The sequence below is a fragment of the Anguilla rostrata genome, chromosome 3 (assembly GCF_018555375.3).
Source record: "Anguilla rostrata isolate EN2019 chromosome 3, ASM1855537v3, whole genome shotgun sequence".
In the NCBI taxonomy this organism is placed as follows: domain Eukaryota; kingdom Metazoa; phylum Chordata; class Actinopteri; order Anguilliformes; family Anguillidae; genus Anguilla; species Anguilla rostrata.
In genome coordinates, this window is record NC_057935.1 from 54,562,883 (window position 1) to 54,583,914 (window position 21,032).

The 21,032-nt window shown below is 40.6% G+C and overlaps 2 protein-coding genes across 3 annotated transcripts; one reads left to right on the plus strand and one right to left on the minus strand.

The window, feature by feature from the left end:
- Window positions 1–3,779: 3,779 nt before the first annotated feature.
- Window positions 3,780–8,031, minus strand: LOC135251169 (cysteinyl leukotriene receptor 1-like). Of its 2 annotated transcripts, none has more exons than XM_064328329.1 (2): window positions 7,903–8,031; window positions 3,780–5,767 (listed from the first exon to the last, which is right to left on the minus strand). In XM_064328329.1, exon 2 carries the CDS (start codon window positions 5,751–5,753, stop codon window positions 4,662–4,664), a length of 1,092 nt encoding a protein of 363 aa, XP_064184399.1. In that variant the 5' UTR covers window positions 5,754–5,767; window positions 7,903–8,031; the 3' UTR covers window positions 3,780–4,661. The 2 variants fall into 2 exon arrangements, with proteins under 2 accessions (XP_064184399.1, XP_064184398.1); XM_064328328.1 differs by lacking the exon at window positions 7,903–8,031 and adding an exon at window positions 7,484–7,802.
- A 10,350-nt stretch (window positions 8,032–18,381) lies between these two features.
- On the plus strand, window positions 18,382–20,706 carry LOC135251170 (type-1 angiotensin II receptor-like). Its single transcript, XM_064328330.1, has 2 exons — window positions 18,382–18,905; window positions 19,286–20,706. Exons 1-2 carry the CDS (start codon window positions 18,856–18,858, stop codon window positions 19,959–19,961), a joined length of 726 nt encoding a protein of 241 aa, XP_064184400.1. The 5' UTR covers window positions 18,382–18,855; the 3' UTR covers window positions 19,962–20,706.
- Window positions 20,707–21,032: the final 326 nt, after the last annotated feature.

A 21,032-nucleotide genomic window follows, 5' to 3' on the forward strand; every position in this document is an offset into this window, starting at 1 on the left:
TCATTGCAAGACAGGGATATATTGCGTAACAGTTGTATTTAAAAATGATGTTTATACTGGAATGCTGCTGAAGACACTCAGATCGGCAACATTACAAGTTGATAAGCTTAGAAAACAAGACGGTGTCTGGTTTTTAAAAAAATTTATTTATAAATGTCATCCAGCTAGCTGCCTTTACCAGCTGTATTATCAACAGGCTTCCAGTTTTAGCGTGTTCTATCTATACCTCTGGCTAAACGCTAACTTAGCTAGCTAGTTAAATTACTAGCTAAGCAGCAGCTGAGCTGCTATATACTGTGGCAAATGGGCAAAATCGTCACGTGACACTTCATGTTGGCCAATCAGAAAAGGTAGTGAGACATTGAAGAGGCGTAGTTGAGAGAGCAAGAACCCCCCTTGTGCCAACGAATCGAAACAGCAATTACAGTCTGGTCTAGAATTATAGCACCCTCGATAAAAATGACTAAAACAAGACTTTAACAAGTTATTGTGTATTCAAAAAACAGGAAAATTATATTTTTATACAATTTTGTTTTTATCAAGTGGTATTTTTTCCACAAAAATATAGTAAAATACAATCCAAATTGTTGGTGCCTCCTCAATATTTTCTGCTCTCTCCCTTCACAAGGATAACACTCCTGAGTGGTTTTCAATAATGTTTTACGGAATTAGTGATCATATGGGTATTAGCTAAGAAACTATTAATGATCAAGTGAGCTATAGTTGGCAAGGTAGTTTGGTAACTTTTGTAAGGTAGCTTGGTTAGTTTGTCAGACAGAGGGAAGAGAAAAATTTTGTTTAGAAATGATTTCAACTATTTTGGTTGTTGGTTAAAATATTATGCATATAAAAAACATCAGTATTGTCACGACTCCGGTTCCAGATTGCCTGTCGCCGCCTTATTCCAGGTTTTAGTTCTCAACTTTAATTCCCCACATTTCGTATCTTTTTCCAGTTAATTGTTGTTTTCCCCCAGTCTACACGTGTCTGATCTTTTGGTGATTGTCTGCAACTCTGCATGTGTTCCACTGTGCATTAAAGTTTGTGGTTTTCTTCTGTTTGCAGTGCTTGGTCTTTGTGTTCCCCTCCATGATTGTCCTGGTTGCATGTTCGTGTTTTGCTTCTTCCCTGGTGTTGCCTTGTTTGTTTTGTATTACTGGTCAAATTCAACTGAAAAAAAGTATTGTTTACTTACCTCTGCATCCGTGTCGGTCTCTGAGCCTGGGTGCTAATCATGTGTGAGCCGTGACAAGTATATTTGTCTAGCTGGCTTGGTATCTAGATATACTGTATGAATAACATTAAAATGATTAATAAAACCAGCTAGCTGAATTTCACTGGCTAACTCCAAATCCCCTTAAATTTTAGTTACCTTATTAACTAGTAACACCACCTCCTCAGACTTTTTTGAGATGGCCTCTAGCACCTCAGTCTTCTCCCCAGTCAACTCTGTCTCCCTGCTCACCTTACCCTCTATCTCAACATTATTTCCTTTTATAGCTAGATGTTGACCTCTCCCAACTTCATCTGTTCCACTGTTGAAAGGCCTGCTCGCTGGATCCCATGGCTACACCTGTCACAATGAGTATTATGCCACAACAGGAGTGATATGACTCAGCCTGGGGCATATATAGATCAGGCAAGCAGCAGCATTCGGTTTTAGGTAAGTTGAGGTTCAGGTGCTGGTTTGACACCGAGTTCAAGATGCCACCTCACAGTGACTGTTGTATTAAGTGGAGGAGAGAAGGGTTCAGAGGGAGTAAGTGTTATGAAGTACAGCTGGTTTCCTACTCTGTGGGTATTGGGTGATCGCAGCATGGTAAGGTTAAGGAAGTGGAATAGTGTGAGGTGACTGGGAGCTCTCCAGATTGATGCTGATGTCCTCCAGCAGCACCAGTGGAGTCCCATCCTCTGGGAATAAGCTGAGCAGGATGTCCAGACCAGCTCATCAGTCGTTAACCAGAAGGCTGAGGAGAGGGCTCCTGGGGTTGCAATGTTGTCTGGAGTGGTCCCTGTTTTGACGAGGGCACAAAAAACTGGAGGAACAGCAGGGAGGTGTAAGACTCGATGAAAAATTAAAAACAATAGGCCCTCTGTTACTGAAAAGCTCTCACAAAGAAACAACAGAGGAGGCTGCGTGAAGGTATTGCTATTCAAAAAACTGTTTCAGACAATACAAAAGTCAACCATATCTACCTTAACTAAAACTCTGACACCCATTTAAAAAACAGACAAGCCCCTTCCCAGATGACAAATACAGCTCACAATTAAGATAAACTGGTCCTATTATTTATTTCGAAAAAGCAAAAAGAATGCAATTTGTATTCAATAAGCAATGTGGGAAACATTTAAATATGTAAACGATTAGTGTAAATTTTCAGCAAAAAAAAGGCTCAGATCAGAAGTGTCAAACTGACAACCTCAGAGCACTTCTGTACTGACAACTTATGGGCCATATCCGAATCAGCACACTTGCCTGCAATTGAGTATACAAGGTGTATACAACTTCATGTTGCATGCGGTGATATTGTTATATTTTGCACTGAACACTTGTCATTTTATTGCAGATAGTGTGTCGCTATGCACAAGCATGTGTGGTGTGGTAAGCAGCACTACTTTTCCCTTGTTAATATGCCCTCTCTTGTCATCAGCTCTCCTCCCTAATACTTCCTCCTCTTGCTGGAGGTGTAGGAAATTGAATTTATCTTATATTCACACCTCCATTCCTTTGCAATATTGTACTAGTGTGGAAATTTTGTGTTCTCTTTATTGGAAACAAATTCCTTGGGTGCAATTCCCAAGGTGGCATAGTCAATGTGTTTCATAGGGGCATGGTTCCCAAGGTGGCATAGTCAATGTGCTTCATAGGGACATGATTCCCAAGGTGGCATAGTCAATGTGCTTCATAGGGGCATGATTCCCAAGGTGGCATAGTCAATGTGCTTCATAGGGGCATGATTCCCAAAGTGGCATAGTCAATGTGCTTCATAGGGCTGTGATTCCCAAAGTGGCATAGTCAATGTGCTTCGTAGGGCCATAGTAGTGGTCTCCTGATTGGACTACAATCAAACTTTCTGTAACTGAAAGTGTCACAAATACAACAGCTTTGTAGGATATGCTCAATAACTGTTCCACATTACTGTACATCAACAAATATGTGAATTTATTGCCCACTCTCAGTCGAATCAAGTAACTATTCTAAACCCCCATGATGGTAGGATGCTGCAGTTTTAGCATGTAGTACTACTTATTAGCCACTAGGTGTGGCACTTAGTTTAATATCAGCGTCATTTTAAATGTGAGGTTGATGGTTGTACATTTAAGGATGCATTTGTTTACAAACCCTTAAACATTTGGAAATTCATCCAACTTAAGAAACTTTTCTTTTAGAAAAGGAGCATGCATCTGAGTTTAGGCTGACAGAACTTTTTCTTTCCATAGGCTATGATGTTATGAAGTGAATCTTTGAAAGGCTCGGCAGACTTTCCCACATCCCGTGTACATTGCAGGCATTTCTGACACCATGTTAACCTTTTCTGTTTTTGTTAGAGGTTGGGGAAAAAAATGTAAAAAATTGTCCATAGTCTAGTTATGATTTCTCAGACATCCCCATGTTAATATGCTTGGCTTAGGTATGGTATTTGATCTGTATTTTCATTGCTTTATCAGTATTTTACAATTGTTTAAGAGTATGTTTTAAAGCACAATATTGTCATTCAGATAGTACCTGATCATGACATGCATACTTTGAGAATATTACTGGAAAATATGAACAAAACTTGGAAAATAACGTCTTTATTCATTTTGAAATGTTCATGTTCACAGAATCACTTGAACTCTGCAGTCAAGTCTTGTGCTCACAATACAAAGGTGCATGCATTAATACATGCAAGATTACCACATTTGAACATACATATTTTGCACACCTGCATAATGATTTGATACAACATTCTTAATAGTTTATCTATGTTATGTTCTCAAGTTGCATCATCATCTGCATTGTAAAATTTAAATACAATCAAAAGCTAAAATGAATGGCATTGTGAAAGTATGACACACAGTAAAACAAGATGCATTTATTTACACAATATTCTGAATGTTACATGCTTATTTGTGCCCCTCACAGTCAGAAAACCTACAAAATGAAACCCACAATGATCAAATAGTCAGTTATGACAGTTATACAGTTTCCTTTGTCATGGTGGTTCTCAAACGTGTCCAGATTATACACATGCTACAGTATGTATCAGCCAACAGAAGCAATACTTTTTGATGGATTGAATATTTGCATCGCTGAAGTGAATAGTAAGTAATTATGAAGTCTGGTAATTGCAAATCAATGTGAGACATTGTTACTGAAACACTGGTGATCATTCCATCATAATGATCAGGTTTTCTAATCAAAACCAGTCCACCCTATCTCCTCTGCCCAAAACCTACAGAGCTAAGTGCTCTAACAAGTTCTAATTTCTGAAGACCACACTCTGACAGCTTCCTTAAAAATCAGTGACACACCCTTTCCTCAGAAAACATTCAGCAATAAGCCTCTGTCATGTTAGGAGGAAAAAACACTGAGAAGAGGTACTTAAAAAAAAATACCTCACCATACCATGGACCTTTTAAAATAACCATCACAACGCCTCTAATCCTATGTGAAAAATTCACTCCTGGGGGTTGGTGTATGAGTCAGCGGTGGTCAGGCTGTCCTGTGGGCCATTGCAGCATTTCAGTTTATCCTGGTCCTCGACATTCTGGGGGATGGTCTTGTGGCTGTGGCGGGGCAGGATACTGGAGTTGACGGACGCTTTGCGTAAAGTGGACAGGCGGTTGCGGAAGTTCTCCCCAGAGAAGAAGTACAGCAGGGGGTCAAAGCAGGTGTTGGAAGCTGCTAGGCACAGCGTGACCACCACTGACTTCTGCATGTAGACCTGCTCCTCACAGCTGACGTCACCGCGGCTCAGCAGGTGCAGGTGGATGGTGCGCTGGATGTGGTAGGGCATGAAGCTGACCAGGAAGACCAGCGTGACAATGACGATCATTCGTATGGCCTTGGTGTTGGTGGTCTTCCTTCTGTTCATACCGTTGGAGCCCATGAGCAGGGTGCGGATGATACCGGCGTAACAGATCAAGATGATGAGGAAGGGCAAAATGAACCCCATCACCAGCGAGAAGTAGTTTAGAACCTTGAGCTTGCTCTGGCCCCCACTTCCCTTAGGTGGTTCAAAACACTTGGTCTTCTTGGTTTCTTTGTCCACATACTCCCCGGACATGAGGAAAGGAGAGCTAGTGGAGCAGATGAACACCCAGATGCAGATGCATACGATGCAGGCCTTGCGCGGATTGACTAGCCTGAGGTTCTGGACGGGGAAGACGATGGCGATGAAACGGGTGCAACTCATGGCTGTCATGAAGAATATACTGCCATAGAGGTTAACGTAGAGTGCGTAAGAGCTAACTCGGCACAGGAAGTCTCCCAGGGTCCAATGCCCCTTGTTGATGTAGTAAAACACGCGCAGGGGAAGCGTGCACACGCACAGTAGGTCCGCCACAGCAAGGTTCAGCATGTAGATGTGGAAGGCCGAACGCTGGCGGAAGGTCCGAATTAGCACTAAGAGGGCGAATCCGTTTCCCACCAGGCCAAACACTGTGATGATGGAGTAGACGGTGGAGTAAACCTGGTTGCGGAACTGATCAATGGATTCGCTTGGACACGAGAGTGTGACATTGTCATTGATTGAACTGTTTCTAGACATCACTGAATTGTGCCCTGTACAGGGAGAGATGGAGGAAAAGTTAATGCAGATGCAAAAAGCAAACTTCTATATTCCTTTTATATGCTTTTCAAACTAAGATCAAAGGATACCAGTGGTCTGCAAAGGGTACCCAGGGAATGTTCAGCAAAATATAAAAATATTTTATTTTTAATGAACATTTTGTTTAAAAAGTTTGATTTGTGTGTCCAAAATTATGGACATTATTATTAATAATCAGACATGTTTCCATATATCAATACATTCAGTTGCACAGCAGCCATAAGTGGATAATGCCACAATGGTAATTTTAGGGTATATTGAGATTAAAGTTTGGAAACCACTGGCTTGTGTAATCTTGCTTCACTGGCATCTGATGAATTAGCAAAGTATCTCTTTTCTATTTTTCTTCCCATTTTCTTATGTTCTAGGCATATATGAATAAGTTAAGTTGATTGATTCATCATAGCTAGAAAGAGCTACACGTAGTTGCTTCGGAAACTATGAATGATGCTTTTTTCTTTACTTTCTGAAACTCAACATACAGTACAATATATAACTCTAAACCTCTGACCTTGGCACATGTTGGTCATGGGAGGCAAGCTGTATAAATGAAGCTTATCAATAAGAGCATCTAACATGTTGATGTCAAAAATTCTGGTTTTTGCAATCTCTTATCAGACAAGCCTGCTACGGGGAAGTGCTCTACAACCTGCAACTTCATTAGCCACAGACAAAAACAAAACCGTAAGCCCATTTTGAAATCATTGTGCTACAAGTATTTTGCAGACAACCCATTTTCTGTTAATCGTAGTGGTTTTTGCAGACTCAGGTTTATGGGGTTTCTTTTCAACCAGCAGCCAGTTTATACCCCCCCCCCCCCCCCCTTTTTGAGCCAATGTTTAGATAGTTCATGGGAAGTTGGTTTAGTTTACACATAAAATTGCAATTGTACTTCCTGCACAAAAAATGGTTCAATGACACTCATCATAACAGTTAAACAGTTCGCAGTGGTGTAGGCTTAAAATGAAAGGTTAAAACGCGAACTAAAACTATATAAATATGATTGGAACTTAATGATAAAATGTTACCGCGGTCAGTTGTTTAACTGTCTCCTCTGTCATTCTTCGGTGGTCCTTAATGTAAAAATGCCACAGAAAGAGACGCATTAATGTAGCCTAGTTGTTTAGGAAGGGCAAGTAGGCTTATCGTTTTGCCTTCTGCACAAGGTTTGAACGAGTATGATTCTAACGGCGATGCTAAATAAAAACAAATTAGATGCAATGGCTTACATACTTCATCCAACACACGGAATAAAATCCATATGCTTATAGCTCTATCTTTTTATGATTAGGCTAGGCCCTCTGTAACAATATTTAAGACAACACTTTTTAAAAATGTGCACACACTACGAGTGGTTATATGTCCTGGTCGGCAAAACTTAATGCCAAAATTAACTAGCCTAACTGAGACCAGCCTTCAAGAGCGACTGTCGTGTATCTGCATTTAATAAATCAATTAGCGGAGTGGAAAACGAAATGCATACATATATCAGCCTGCAATTTTAAAAGTAGTTAAAAGTCATATAATTTCCGCCATAACATACGGATTGCCTTACATTTTAATAACAAGAACTATGTTCACTCTCCAGTGTCGTTTGGTTCCTTTCAGCATTACTGTCACATGTAGATACAAGTTTTGCATTTTAAATTAGCATGTAATCATTGGCTTACCACAGGCAGCTTTCTCAGAACAGCTGTTAACCACTGGCCGTCCCAGCATCCGAAGACAGTATTGCGGATGGTTATAGCCTATTTGAACTACTTGGTTTTTTTTTTTTTTTTGAAGTTGACAAGGGAGGGGCTCGTGTAGCCTGTTATTCAAATAGGATGGATAGAACACAATAATGCAGTATCTCAAGCGGTTTCTCCATAAAATTAACTAAACAGCGGTCGTGAGCTGTCTATATTTAGGCTATCACGTCGTAATCATCCTGAATTGCAAAAGAGAACGAAATCAAATAAAAATGAAAACGTGTGAAATATTGCGAACGTATTGTCCAAAGTAATAAGACGTTCTGGCAACTTTATGGGGAGTCATCCCCTATGTACTCGTTCCAGTCACCAAAACAAGGAAGAAGAGCAGAAATTACCTTTAATATCCAAGCACGATGTTTCTACTGAGGTGTACAAGTAGAAGCTCGGGATCCACAAGTCGTAGTTGCACAAAGGGCAAACCCTTTCAGAAGAAACAGGATTTTGTTGTGCGCAGCATTAACAATCACTCATAACTAATGCAGTACGCGTAACATACATATTTCAAGTGACGCCCACATCTCGTTGCACGAGGATGCTGTCGGGTCCTGGAGAGGTGGCGCGCCTACAGCTGCTTGAACTTCTGAAGCTGACTGATGTAACCTTCTGTACGCTTAACACATTGTTACATAGGCTACTACCTTAGAATCAATGTTGTTTTATTTTATTTTGAAGTCTGTGTTTAAGTCTTTTTGAATATGTTATGTAAATGTGTTATGTGGGGTTGTTACAATACATTGTATTATATTTTATTTTTCATTTAATATGCTGATTTAAAAAAAGCAATTTACCACAAAATGATGACGATGCTGATTATTATTATTATTATTATTATTATTAGCCGATATGCTGTAGACTTCAACGTGTAAAAAGCTCCCATGTAATGTTGCGTTAGCATGGCATAGGACATATCGGAACGTGTTTTCACGGATTTCAGAAATATAAATGAGTTTCCCGCAAAGATTATACAGGTGCATAAGCAATAGTTTAAATGTCTTATTTTTAGTTTGGCTGCAAGCCAGGGTAATGAGTTGAAGGTTTGCTTGAGCCCAACGCGTTACCAGGGAGCTACAAGTGAAGTATAGACGGCGGGGCCGCAACGTTTTTTTTTTTTTGTTTTGTTTTTTATTGGTTCACTTGGAACCCAGAAAAGTGCCAAATTCTCCGTGCTCCATGGGGCATTCCGCCTCACCAAAGCGTAACTTGGTGGGATGGCATATCTGACATTCCAATGGGTCATTTATTACAATGGGTCATTTATTTTTTGGCTGAGTGCCAGATCAGGCGCATGGTTGGGCTGTATTTTGGGCCAGACTCGGGGGGAGGACCAGATCGACGACTATATTGAAAACATGTGGCCCAGACATGGGCCAAACAAATGTTTGGAAAATAGCCTACGTTAATGGACGGAAACGTGACAATGGTTAATTTGGTTAATGGTAAAAAAAAAACTTGTATTAGTTTCTTATAAGCCTATTTTTGTCATATTTGGACGTGAAAACTTTGTTAGAATAACGATTACTGTTTTGCGAAATGTTTTAATATAAACTAAAATATAAATTCTGTTGACTAACGTTATATGCTTGAATTATTTCTGCGTCAGCCCAGCTAACTCACGTTATCTTGTTTACTGGTTCTCACTTTTGTCAGTGTAGGCCTATGCTACGTGGCCACAAATATGTGTTGGGCCACAAAGTGGCAAGTCCCAAGCATTCTCTGGCACACTCTCAATCAAGTGAGAATGACATTTGTTCAGAACAGTCTGTAGGCTGCATAAAGATAATCTAAGAAAATAAAGAAATAAAACGGAGCTCCATTTTGTTTGTTGCGAGTTCAAATACACCCGAAGGCACCCAACTTGTGTTGCCGAGATTACACCTCTGCTGTTTCCGATGCACACGCGAATTTGTGTTTAGCTGATAACGAGGAACTGAGTGTTTGATTGTTCATGGTAAAACAAATTTGTTATAAATGGCTTTTAACTCTCCAAACAACTTGCTGTTCACACATTTTGTCAGTACTGCAAGCTGCAGGTGTAAGCGCGTCAGATGCAACACAGCGGCATGTCACGTATGTTTGTAGACAGTTGTGGCTGCTTGGTTTAGCTTGATGCGTTGAAACTCGTCCGATATCTGGCAGTCTATTTCAACAGTGATTCAATCAACTGCACTCTGGTGTCAATAGAGATACGAAAGAGGTTTATTTTCACGTTCAATATCCAACAATAGCAGTACGTTAAGAAATCGTTACTCCGAAACTGAACAGAACAATGAAAAAGTTGTCATGGGTCGAGGTGTGGTGGACCCAAATGCAGACTTGGACAACTGCGTATAGAAACTCCCGAAGGAGAGATTTCATTCAAAGGTACACAATACAGCAGGCAGTCTCGTAGTCAGTTCGTGCAAAGATAAAAAACCAGAAAAATCCACCGGGCTAAAAGTACAGAATCGGAAGGCAAAACTCAGTCGTAAACAGGCGGGGTCATAACAGGAAATCAGCAAAACAAAGTCGGCAGGCAAAAATCGGTGGTCGGGTAAACAGGCAAGATAAAAACACAAGACCCACTAACAAGACGAAACCGCTGGAAAGGCACTATAAACAGGAGGCACAACCTGGCAAGGAAGAACAGGGAAACAGAAAATATATACCAAGGGAACCAGGTGAGTGAAGTGAGAGATAATTGAACAGACCGTGAACATGCAAACAGGGAACAGGTGAACGAAATTAGTGATTAGTCCGTGCATGAGAATGCGGCCAGAACAGGTGAGAGTGATCAGCTGAGGGGAGAGAGAGAGAGAAAGAGAAAAACCACGCCCATACTACAAACCGAAACAAAGATTGTGCAAGAGAAAAGCAGATAGTCAACTAAAAAGTGAAGTGACAACAGAAACATAACAACAATGTAGGGACCGTTATCATACATAAACAAAGCTCATACGAATAGAATGTTAAATTAACAGTAATCAGGTATAAGAGTACAGTGGAGCAGACATGTATTTCAGTGAGGAAAAGATAATGCATTGTGACATCAGTAGAGAGATAATTCATATTTCATAAAACAATACAATGTGTCATACTAATAAATGGCAACACTAGTATAGGCAGGGGTGCCGTAAGGGGGTAGAGTTAGGATGATTCCAAGGGCACTGACTGACAGGGACCCACAGAAAATATTAGAACATAGGATTTTCTGGGGTGGAGGGGGCCCAATGTGAGCTCTTTTCATGGGGCCCAGAATCTATGGTGGCGCCCCTGAGTATCGGAGTCAATGCAAAGTTAAAGCAACAAGTTCAAGTATCTAATATGATTAAAATCTTTAATAACTATAAAATGAGTTTAATGTGAGTACATGCATCTATAACAGAAATGCAACATGAAAAGCAAATGATAACTTTGCTCCTACAACAGTGTTTAAGTGCTACAGCAGTGGTGTCAAACTCGTTGCCATGGAGGGCCGTGTGTATGCAGGTTTTCATTCCAGCCTCAGATCTTGATTATATAATTAGTTAAATTATTTGCTGAATTAGGGATGCAGGTTTGTGCACAATGGTGACCCGACGTCTATGGTGACCCGCATTGTCTAAATAAAAATTTTCTTATATTCTGTGCTTCAATGCAGTTAAACGCAAATGGCTGAATGAGTAATTGGACTCAATTAAGGCAGCATTAATTGGTTGGAATGAAAACCTGCATACACACGGCCCTCCATGGCAACGAGTTTGACACCACTGTGCTACAGGATGTCAATACACAATGTCTCTGTGGTTTTGAGTCAGAAGTTACATAACCAGTTTTTATCTGTATTAGTTCTCCAGAAAGTAAATACATGCAGGATCCAAGATAGATAGAAATGAAAGCCCTGTTATAATGAAGACAGGAGTGCTTGGGTTTATAATGTGTCCTGTCAAACCAAAACATCTCTGAAAAATCAGAAACATCAAGCTATGACCATATCAAGCCTGCAATTCCACCTTACTGTGGTCCAAATGAATTTAATACACAAAATCATTTTAAAATGGGTTGTTTCATTTTCATTTGGGGATTTTCTCAGGTTTATTTACGTGGTAACGGACAGAATAGGTTAGCATAGGTTAGGTCAGAGTAATGTTTACTGTGTGAACTGGACTTAATGTGTTTGTGGCTATGAATAACTGTTCCAAAATGAATATTGTAATTTATCGGACCTGTGTTTTGTTGCTGTTCTAATCACCTTTGGTATGGACTCATTGTATGTCGCTTCGGATAAATACGTCTGCCTGTAGAGCACTGTCCACATGCTCATTACGAGCCGCGGCGTCGGCGGTTCGAGTTCGACTGCGCAACCTTTTTTGCATGTCTCTCTCTCTCTTTTCCTCCTTATTCCTGTCTCTCTACACCTTCCTGTCCATTAAAGCTGAAAGCGTCTGCCAAATAAATGTAATGTAATGTAACAGGAAAAAAACTGAAAGGAGAAAAAGAAAAAGACAACACAAGGAAAGTAGAAATGTGGCATGAGCATGCATATGTTTGGATTGAGTGTTGGTGGAACATGAGCTTGAGTTGTAGGCACTTCCAGGCCAGCTGCAATACTTGTTAACTTCATCACTGTGCTCAGATCACATTAAGTTAATGTCTTGTAAAGAGAGGAAAACAAGTCCATTTAGGGTGATCTAGATTGAAGCCTAGTGATAGAGCTACAGACACAGCCCAAACTTCCCTTTTAAGTCAATAGGCAGCTGTGTGATGTTTGTAAAAATGGATTTTATCATTCGCATCATTAGTCGAATATCAGGATCACAAGTGCCTCTGTCTGAATTGTGGATGACAAGTGATAAAGGATTTACAATACAGTTCATTCCCAACAAGATGGTATACAACAGAAATTGTCTTTTCAGGAACCATGGAGTTTTCTGACGCTTCAAGCTTCAGGTCACTGGGTCTTTTGATTGATTGATTGATAGATTGATTGATAGATAGATTGATTGATTGATTGATTGATTGAAATTCTGAGGTAGGGATTTCATTTCAGTTAAAGTAATGTTTTCTTAATGTGCAAGTTTTCTCAGAGCACACTTATGTACTATTAGAAAAAAGAGCGGATCAATTGGGAGCATTTTACTCCATGACATATTCTATTAATTGTACAGAAAGAGAAAATGGTCTTCAGAAACCATATTAGCCAGTCCTACCATTAGGCAAATAACTGTAAAGTTTCTAATGGAAGCATCTTTGTCCAGAAATAATACTGCACTGGAAATTCTAGACCCAATTTTGTGTTTCATCATGGTTTGTGATAACAGTCTAACTATATTAAAGTTATCTGTAAGAGATGTTTAATCAGGAGACTAAAACCTTTGACTAAAATTGAGAGAAATGCCTGCCAAAGTTTTTGAAGTCATCAGTGAATTGTAGAACAAGCAACTGTTGTGAACACATTGCTGACAATATTGAGGACTATGTTAATGGGTTGTTAAAAGCAAGATCATGCAGTTACTCAATAGGATCAATTGACATTTGAACACCTTGCTGTAATGCATAACTGCTTCTTTTCCAAGTTGCATAAGTGATGCGCAGCTGTACTAAAATAGAACATTTTCAATTGCAGAGTGAATCAAACAATTCATATTTAACCAATATTGTGGCACAGTTGCTTTTTTTATTTTGTAGAATGCCCAGTTGTATTTATGGACAATCTCATGGCAATGTTCTCTGTCAAATCATGAGTGTACAGACTGTTGTACTTCTCCAAAGTACTTCTGACTGTCTCTGCTTCTTTTCACTGTACAGCCCACCAACTGAACTGCACAGTCTTTGTACTGGAGTACACGTTATGTACAGCAAGTGCAGGCAGACTGCAGGTGCCTGAGTGGCAAGTTTCTGGCATGTAATGGGCCAAGCACAGTTGAGCTCAGCCCTGTAATATGAAGCCCAGGGTACGCTCTATTAGCTGGGACTTTGCACAACAGGAAACTGCACAAGAAAACAAGTTAAACTGACATAACATGGTGTCCTTTTTCATATGGCATGTGTTATCTGCGTTGGTTCATCTTTTTTTTATCTGTCTGTGAACATGAAAGTCACCGTCTGCTCTTGAAAATGTTGACTGCGTGCTTCCTCTCACAGTTTCAATTTGGCTTGTCTCAATTCTATGTTCATCTGTCTCTGTCACCATCTCTAATTTTCTGTCTGTGTCTCATAGTGTAGCTCTGTATGACTGCTTGCCTGTCAGTTGGTTTATCTCTGGCTGTATAACAGAAGTGTCACTCTCAGGATGCTGTGGCCTGCAGCATTTGCAGTGGAGAGGGAGTGGTGTTAGTTTCAGGGACCTAAGTCTTGATAAATGTAGTCAGTTCAGATACCTCTGCATGCAGTGTGTGTTTCACTCATCTCTCTCTCTCTCTCTCTCTCTCTCTCTTGCTGTTTGTGTGTGGCCATGTGTATATGTGTGTGTGTGTAGATTTCAAGTTAAAGGCATCCTGTGATTACAGTTCACTTCATCTGTGTGCCCAACACCGTCACCTGCTCACCCCAATCTTCCTCTGCATCATCAATTGCCTTCAGTATAAACCCTTGTAAAACTTTCACACTTTGTACTGATAGGAATGATGTCTTCTTAACAGTTAGAACTTCAAAGAGTTTGGAGAAACTATTTGCAGACTTTGCCAACATACAAATCGTCTGATCACCGAGTCCTGAGTCCAAGTTAGCCAGTCACCACAATTTGGACCTTAGCAGTCAATGAAATAAAACAGCTGTTGTGGGAAGAAAGGACTTTTCAACTGGTTCTCTCATTAATCCTCACTTCCAGGCTAGACCTAAGTGGAGATGTGCATGCATTCAATGAGAGATATACACTATATGAGAAAAAAGCATCTGGACACCCCTTGGTCTGGGGCTGTTTTTCATGGTTTGGGCTAGACCCCTTAGTTCCAGCGAATGCAAACCTTCATGCAATTACATTTTAAATGATTCTATGCTTCCAACTCTGTGGCCTGACCGCAACCCCATCCAACATCTTCGGGATCACATTTAAAGCCAACTGTGAGCCAGGGCTATTCACCGAAGCAGTGCCTGATCTTACAAATGCTCTTCTGGCTGAATAGAAGAAAATCCCTGCAGCAATGCACCAACGTCTAGCATAAAGCCTTCCTGGTTGTTTCAGCAGCAAAGGGTGGACCAACTCCATATTAATGTCCATAATTTTGGATAAGATGTTGGATGTCAGGTGTCCACATACTTTTGGCCATGTAGTGTATATACAGTATATATGTCTTGTAACATGTTTTCGTTACAGCAACTGAGCAACTTATTTCTGAAAAATATTTCTGAAATATTAGTAAATCATATACAAAATATTCAAGATTTAATATATTTCACAGTCTATTGCTGAACTGGCTGTAAGCATCTAGCGCATAGGCAGCTCTTGGTGCAGAGCTGTTTTTCAGAGCACGTAGGCAGTTCCCAGCGAGGAGCAGTCAGTTCTCAGCACAGAGCTGACAGTTCCCAGCACGGAGCTATTTTTCAGAACACGTCGACAGTTCTCAGAGAGCAAGAATTGCCCTTCAGGGCTACCGTAGTCCAAGCACTGCAGGTGCTATAACCCTATTGCTTTTGTTCGGATTGTTTTTTTCCCACCCCTGTATATGTGTGAGAATATGCTGCTGAGAAGAGATATATAGAAAATATTTCACTTCCTCCCTGCCAAGTCTCAGTCCTTCATGCATGCAGGCAAAATGATATTCCAGTCTGTTTCTTATGAAATTGACATCATTTTCTAGTTTATTCCCTTCTGAGAACAAGAACCATCACTTTTAACCTTCCATAAATTTTGGAAAGAATTGGCATGCATATTTTCCCCAAAGGAAAACACAAAAATAAACCACAATGCACTTTGGTGGCTTTAGAATTGAAACACTCACGCAACATATGTCATAATTTTAGGTAGTTATCTGCCGTTGCCATCTGAGCACTCAACATATGTCATACATTAAGGTAGTTATTAATTCATGAAAAACCTGTTGCTTAATTTGCATATTTGGGCCCCTGTAAAACGCTGTAGAATGCTACAAGCCATTGCTGGATGTAGATATCATGCCTCTGGTTGCCACTCACTGTCTACAACAGTGACACAGTGCAGCTCAGTACTCATCTATGACTGAGGAGCACAGGACATCACAGAGAGGAAGGAACACTGCAGCCTTGACACACAATTTACAACCACCTAGACATAGATATGCCTTGATTTTATATGAACCATGACTATCACCATGGCAACAATTCATTTCTACAATTCAGCTTTAGGGTATTGATGGGTAGATAAAGTGGTGGCAGATGTTAACCTCACATTCATGGGTGTTATCTTGTTTAAAGGTTTCCAAGGTAGATAGACCTGCCCTGCCTTCTATTGTTTTCAAGTATTAATATGTTTCCAGAATTACAGCCAAGGAAACACCTGGTACATCAATACACATCAATTGGTGTGACTTGCTGCAATGAATTATGAAATAGCAAACACATGAACCCAGGCATCAAACAGGAATGCCGCCAATAGCTATCCCACAGTAAAATAAAACCATGCTTTTGTTTTAATTTGCTTATTGTTTATGCCATGCTGTGCCTAGCAATAGATTAGAAAATTTATTTTATATCCATGTCAGTTGCAAATTATAAATGCACATTATATGTTATGTGTATCTACTCTACTTAGGATGTGAGTATGAATTACAAAAGGATATATCAAATAGCTCACATGATGCCACTATGCCATTCATTCATCCTTAATTATTAACATTCATGTTAGCATCTGACTTCTGAGTATTAAATGAGGTAAAGTCTGTAATTTAACTGTTTCTTCCCCTCTCAGTATAACCCTCCCAACCTCTGAGCCTTACAACTATGTATAACATACAGCGAAAATGCAAACCATAAACATGGTTTGAATTGGCTTTGTTGTGCAGTATTCAATAAATGAAAGAAGACCGCAATGGAGTGTAAAAGCTTCTTCTGTTCCGGGAAGAGCATGCATCTCTCAGACAGTGATATTCTTTGTATTCCATGCTATTAGCATCCTCATTATTGCATCTTAGCCATACAAGGTGCTCAGTGTCATTCTCTCTGCCATTAACTCTGATGTGTACTGTAATGAGCTGTGTAAAATAGAGGGGTCGTTAGCTAATGCTGATTAATGAATATCAGGAGAGCATGAGAAATGTTAAAGTGACTGAAAATGTTTTCCACCCTCACAGAATAGGTGTGCGTGTGTGTGTGTGTGTGTGTATGTGTGTATCTACCATCTGTTAAGTTTCACTTCATGTTACTTGTTTTTATTGAGCAGAATAGGGCATTCACATGAGGAAACAAACGATATCAGTTTGCACAAGCTTCACACTGTGGCTCTTTTTGACTTCCTTCCTAAATGAGAGGCTAATTTTAATGAGACCCTGCCTATACCAGTAAGAGTAGTCCTTCCATACTGCAATGCTTAAAAGCATTCATTTCCTTTTTGTTGACTGCCTTGGTTAACAAATCTATTGCAGCTTTTCATCAACCATACGCTATGAATCATCTGGAAGGAACGGAAATGTGGTAATGAAACACAAATGTCCATGTGAGAGAGAGAAACCTGGATGTTAACCTGAGTTTCAATATTTTTTTTATTATAGAAAATATGTGTCCTTATTTTATTATTTTTTTTAAAGCAACATCAAAATCAGTGTAGACTATTCAAAAGATAGCCCCCTGTCAGAAGGCCATATGACTGCTGCTGTTTTGTGGAGACTGCGGTATTCCACTGAGGATCGGAACTTATAATGGGTTCTGAAGCCAGGCCAAGTCAACAGCTGATGGGAATACAGAGATGACACTGGAGGAGGAAACGGAAGCAAATTAAAACGCAGATTTACTGGAAGAGTGTGACACTATAACCCTGATTCAGAGACGTGTGGAGCAGCAGGTTGTCTCTTCTGAGGGACAGGGGAAAGAGGGAGGGGCTCGGCCTCCACTGCTGATGTTGGCAAAGTGCCCGTTAAGGTCAGCCGTAGGGCTTGGGAGCTGAGCTGCACTCTGTCCCCTTGGGTCCCCACGTGACGCTGGGTGGAACGCGTCCTTAGAGCACAGGAAATTCACAGGTTTGTCCTGGTCACTTTAGTAACTTCAGGGTTCCTTTAAATTCTTCAGGGTGTCATTGTGCAGAATGGAAAAGTGTCAATCTACCTGGAAGGAAAAGCCTCTATACACTGAGCATGATGAACCCACATGGCATGAGTACTGTCCGCTGAATAACTGATTCCACATTTTCAGGGAGTTTGCCGATCTAAGATTTGTTACACCTGAAAGACAAAAGATGACCACCCATGGTGGGGACACATGGTTTTTATACTGTATTTATTTGTCTTTATTCCCAATTTGGAGTTTTTTAATGACCTATGAAGAAGCCCAACTTAAGAATACTATTCAGTTCAGCATACAAAGTGTTTCATAACTCAACTAATATAGTTTGTTGAAAATCTCACTTGACTATGTTGAAGAATGGAAAATAAAAGCTGTTTTTTATTTTTTCTGTTCCCGACAATGACATTTCATGGAAATGTAAGGTTTCTGCACAACACTGACCAAATTGCTTTTCCAACAAGGAATATTCTGTAAACACAATTTACACATATTACAGTGCAGAATGCCTCAGATACAGTTCATAGAACATAAATATACATGGAACATTTCATATTCCACTGTAGTGGAGGACAATTCACAGTGTAGAACAACTAAATAAACCACTATTTGAGACTAAAACATTTAGTTCTTGTTGCAAACATGTTCTTTTGCTCTTTTCATTTTTTTTTGGTGATATAATCATGGCTTGCACATGCCACAAAAGAAAATGGTGTGCTAGCAGGCTGTAAAACCTGAAGGCACAGAGAGTTTGCTCAGGAGCAAACTCTCTGTGCTCAGGAGATATAACCCAATATAACACACACACGCAAAACCAGACAAATTCCGTCATAGATCAGTTTTTGGTGTATGGAAAAATACACAATTGCCAATCAAATGACGTGACCAGGCGATGAGTCTCAGCAGCTTGGGTCAGGAAAGGGTAGGGCATTCCCCAAAATCCCGCAGCAGGCATGCGTCAGAGCTGGGTCTTCCTTTGATGAATATAAGGAGGGGAGGGCCAGTGGAGGAGGAGAGGGGTGTTGCATAGCTCTGCGGTGGTCTGATTGGCCCAGACTTGCAGAAAAAGGAGACACTCTTTCACTGAACTGCTACAATCCCATGCTAAAGACATGAGAACTCAAGAACAATAGCCTGCCAAACACATGAAAACTATAAAGGAAGTCAGTGCTCAGCCCTTAGGCTCCAAGCAAATGTAAGTTTGGAAAACTTGATTCATACAGGCCATGGTAAATTGATTATGGTTGAGTGACTGTGATATCTGGGCAGTTTTGTACTATATTTTATTTGGTTTGTATTTTGATTGTCTTGCTGTCAGGCATGCTATTCGACATCCCTTTGCTTTTTAAGTAATGTATTGCTTTTGTGCCAATGAATTAACCATAAAAATGAAAACAACAAATATTAAGAATGTTCTGAAAAGAATTCTGGAATTACAAACAAAACGGTCATAACATTTATGTGAATCAGAAATACCATGTTTTGACTCAAAAACATGCCAGGAAAGGACTGTTATGCAGAAAGCTGATCACTAATTAGTAAATAAACTTGTGAATAAAACTGTTACTGTTACAGGGAGGCCAGTGTTCCTGGAGCTGTATCACGGGATCCTCGGGGTGGACTGAAGAGGTATCTGCTGTTGAAATACCTGCAGGTTTTGGTTCTTCCTCTGGGGAACGAGGTACTGTTGACTTTGGGGGCCCTGGCCAGCCTGTACACAGCCGTGCTCCTCCTGTGCTCCCCCCATGTGTCCCGCAAGGCCTCCACCGTACTGCTGAGCCAGCTGCCCTGGGCAGATGGCCTGGTGGTGGCATGCTGGGGTCTTGGTGCACTAGGGTGGGCCGTGGAGGACCGTGGGGCCCTGGCCAAACTGGGGAGCAAGCTCTTGAGCGCCAACCAGCATGCTAGCCTGCTGTTCCTCAGCTGCCTGAGCCTGGAGGCCCTGCTGGTGACCTGGAGGCCTGTGGAGTCCCGCAGGCTCCGGACGGTCCGTGGCGCCCGTCTGGCTTGCACCCTGGTGTGGACAGCAGTGATGGTGGAGCTGCTGGTGCTGCAGGCCGCTGAACATGCCCAGGACCTGTACCCTCAAGGACCTCTTCTGGGGCTGGTGCTGCGGGGGTGCCTGCTGATAGCTCCCTTCCTCCGTGTGTTCTCTCACTGCCTGAGGGGGGCGCTGTGGCTGGGAAATGCATGGGTGTACTATACACTCTTTACCTACAGTCCTCAGCACAGGAAGAGTCACTTCCATTAGCACCATGTGATGCTCGCCAGGAGCTATGAGCTGCTGACAAACTTACAGAAGACAGCTTGGCTGCTGTTGGACTTGCTTCGTTTGTTTTTATTTTGATTTGAACTTTATTGCAGTTTATATATAGAGCTTTCTGTTCTTGGAAATGTCCACAGCAGGGGAAAACCACTGTGCTCAGAAAGACTGCTGGTATTTAAAATTATAGACACTAAACTGATAAACACAGTATCAGTGATTATCAGGATTTGTGCACTCATTGTTCATTGTTTATATGATTAATTTATTAATAATAACTTTAATGCTTTTTACCTGGTAAAAAATTGGCAATCATTTGTGCTAGTATGTGAAATGTATGTTTTGTCACTGCTGAAAAGAATTAAAGGCATACTGTGCAGGATTTTTACCTTGAAAATATTATAAAACAACCATGCTATGGCATATCTATTATGTGCTGGCATTCTCTGTCTCTGGTCCCAGCTGGAAATTTGTAATGTCCGTTCCAAGTAATCGATGGGGGAAATTTACCAGTAGTTTCTAATGAATTTCTGTGTGTCTGTGACTCAGGGGTGAGTGGACAGAGTTGAAGATGAAGGAGGAGACTTCTTTGATTGTAAACACAAGACCACAGCAAGGCAAAAACAAATCTCGTATTTGCCTTTAATAAAAAATGATACAAAAATGATTTAAATGTTCCTCTTTCACTGCAGAATTCAGGTGTTAGGGGATTGTGGTAAAAATAAAAAATTAATAAGCATGCTGTTCAGCAAAGAAAAAACAAACATTTAGTACTGGAATGATTTCTAGGCTTGCTCATTTGTGCTCCACAGAACTATAGCCAACTATGCGTTGTATAAATACGCAGGCCATTACCAAGGCGCACAGAAATGTGTGCTGAGAAATTTGAACAGTAAGAAAGTATTTATATTCCTACTCTGGCTCAAAATCCACTCTTCTGTCATGGAAGCCTGCTACCCGTATGTGGTAAACACAAAAGGTTGGCTGCTGTCAGGTCTTGAACTTCAGGGCTGGGGGGAAAAAAATTGAATTATACATAACAAGGGGGAAACTATGATC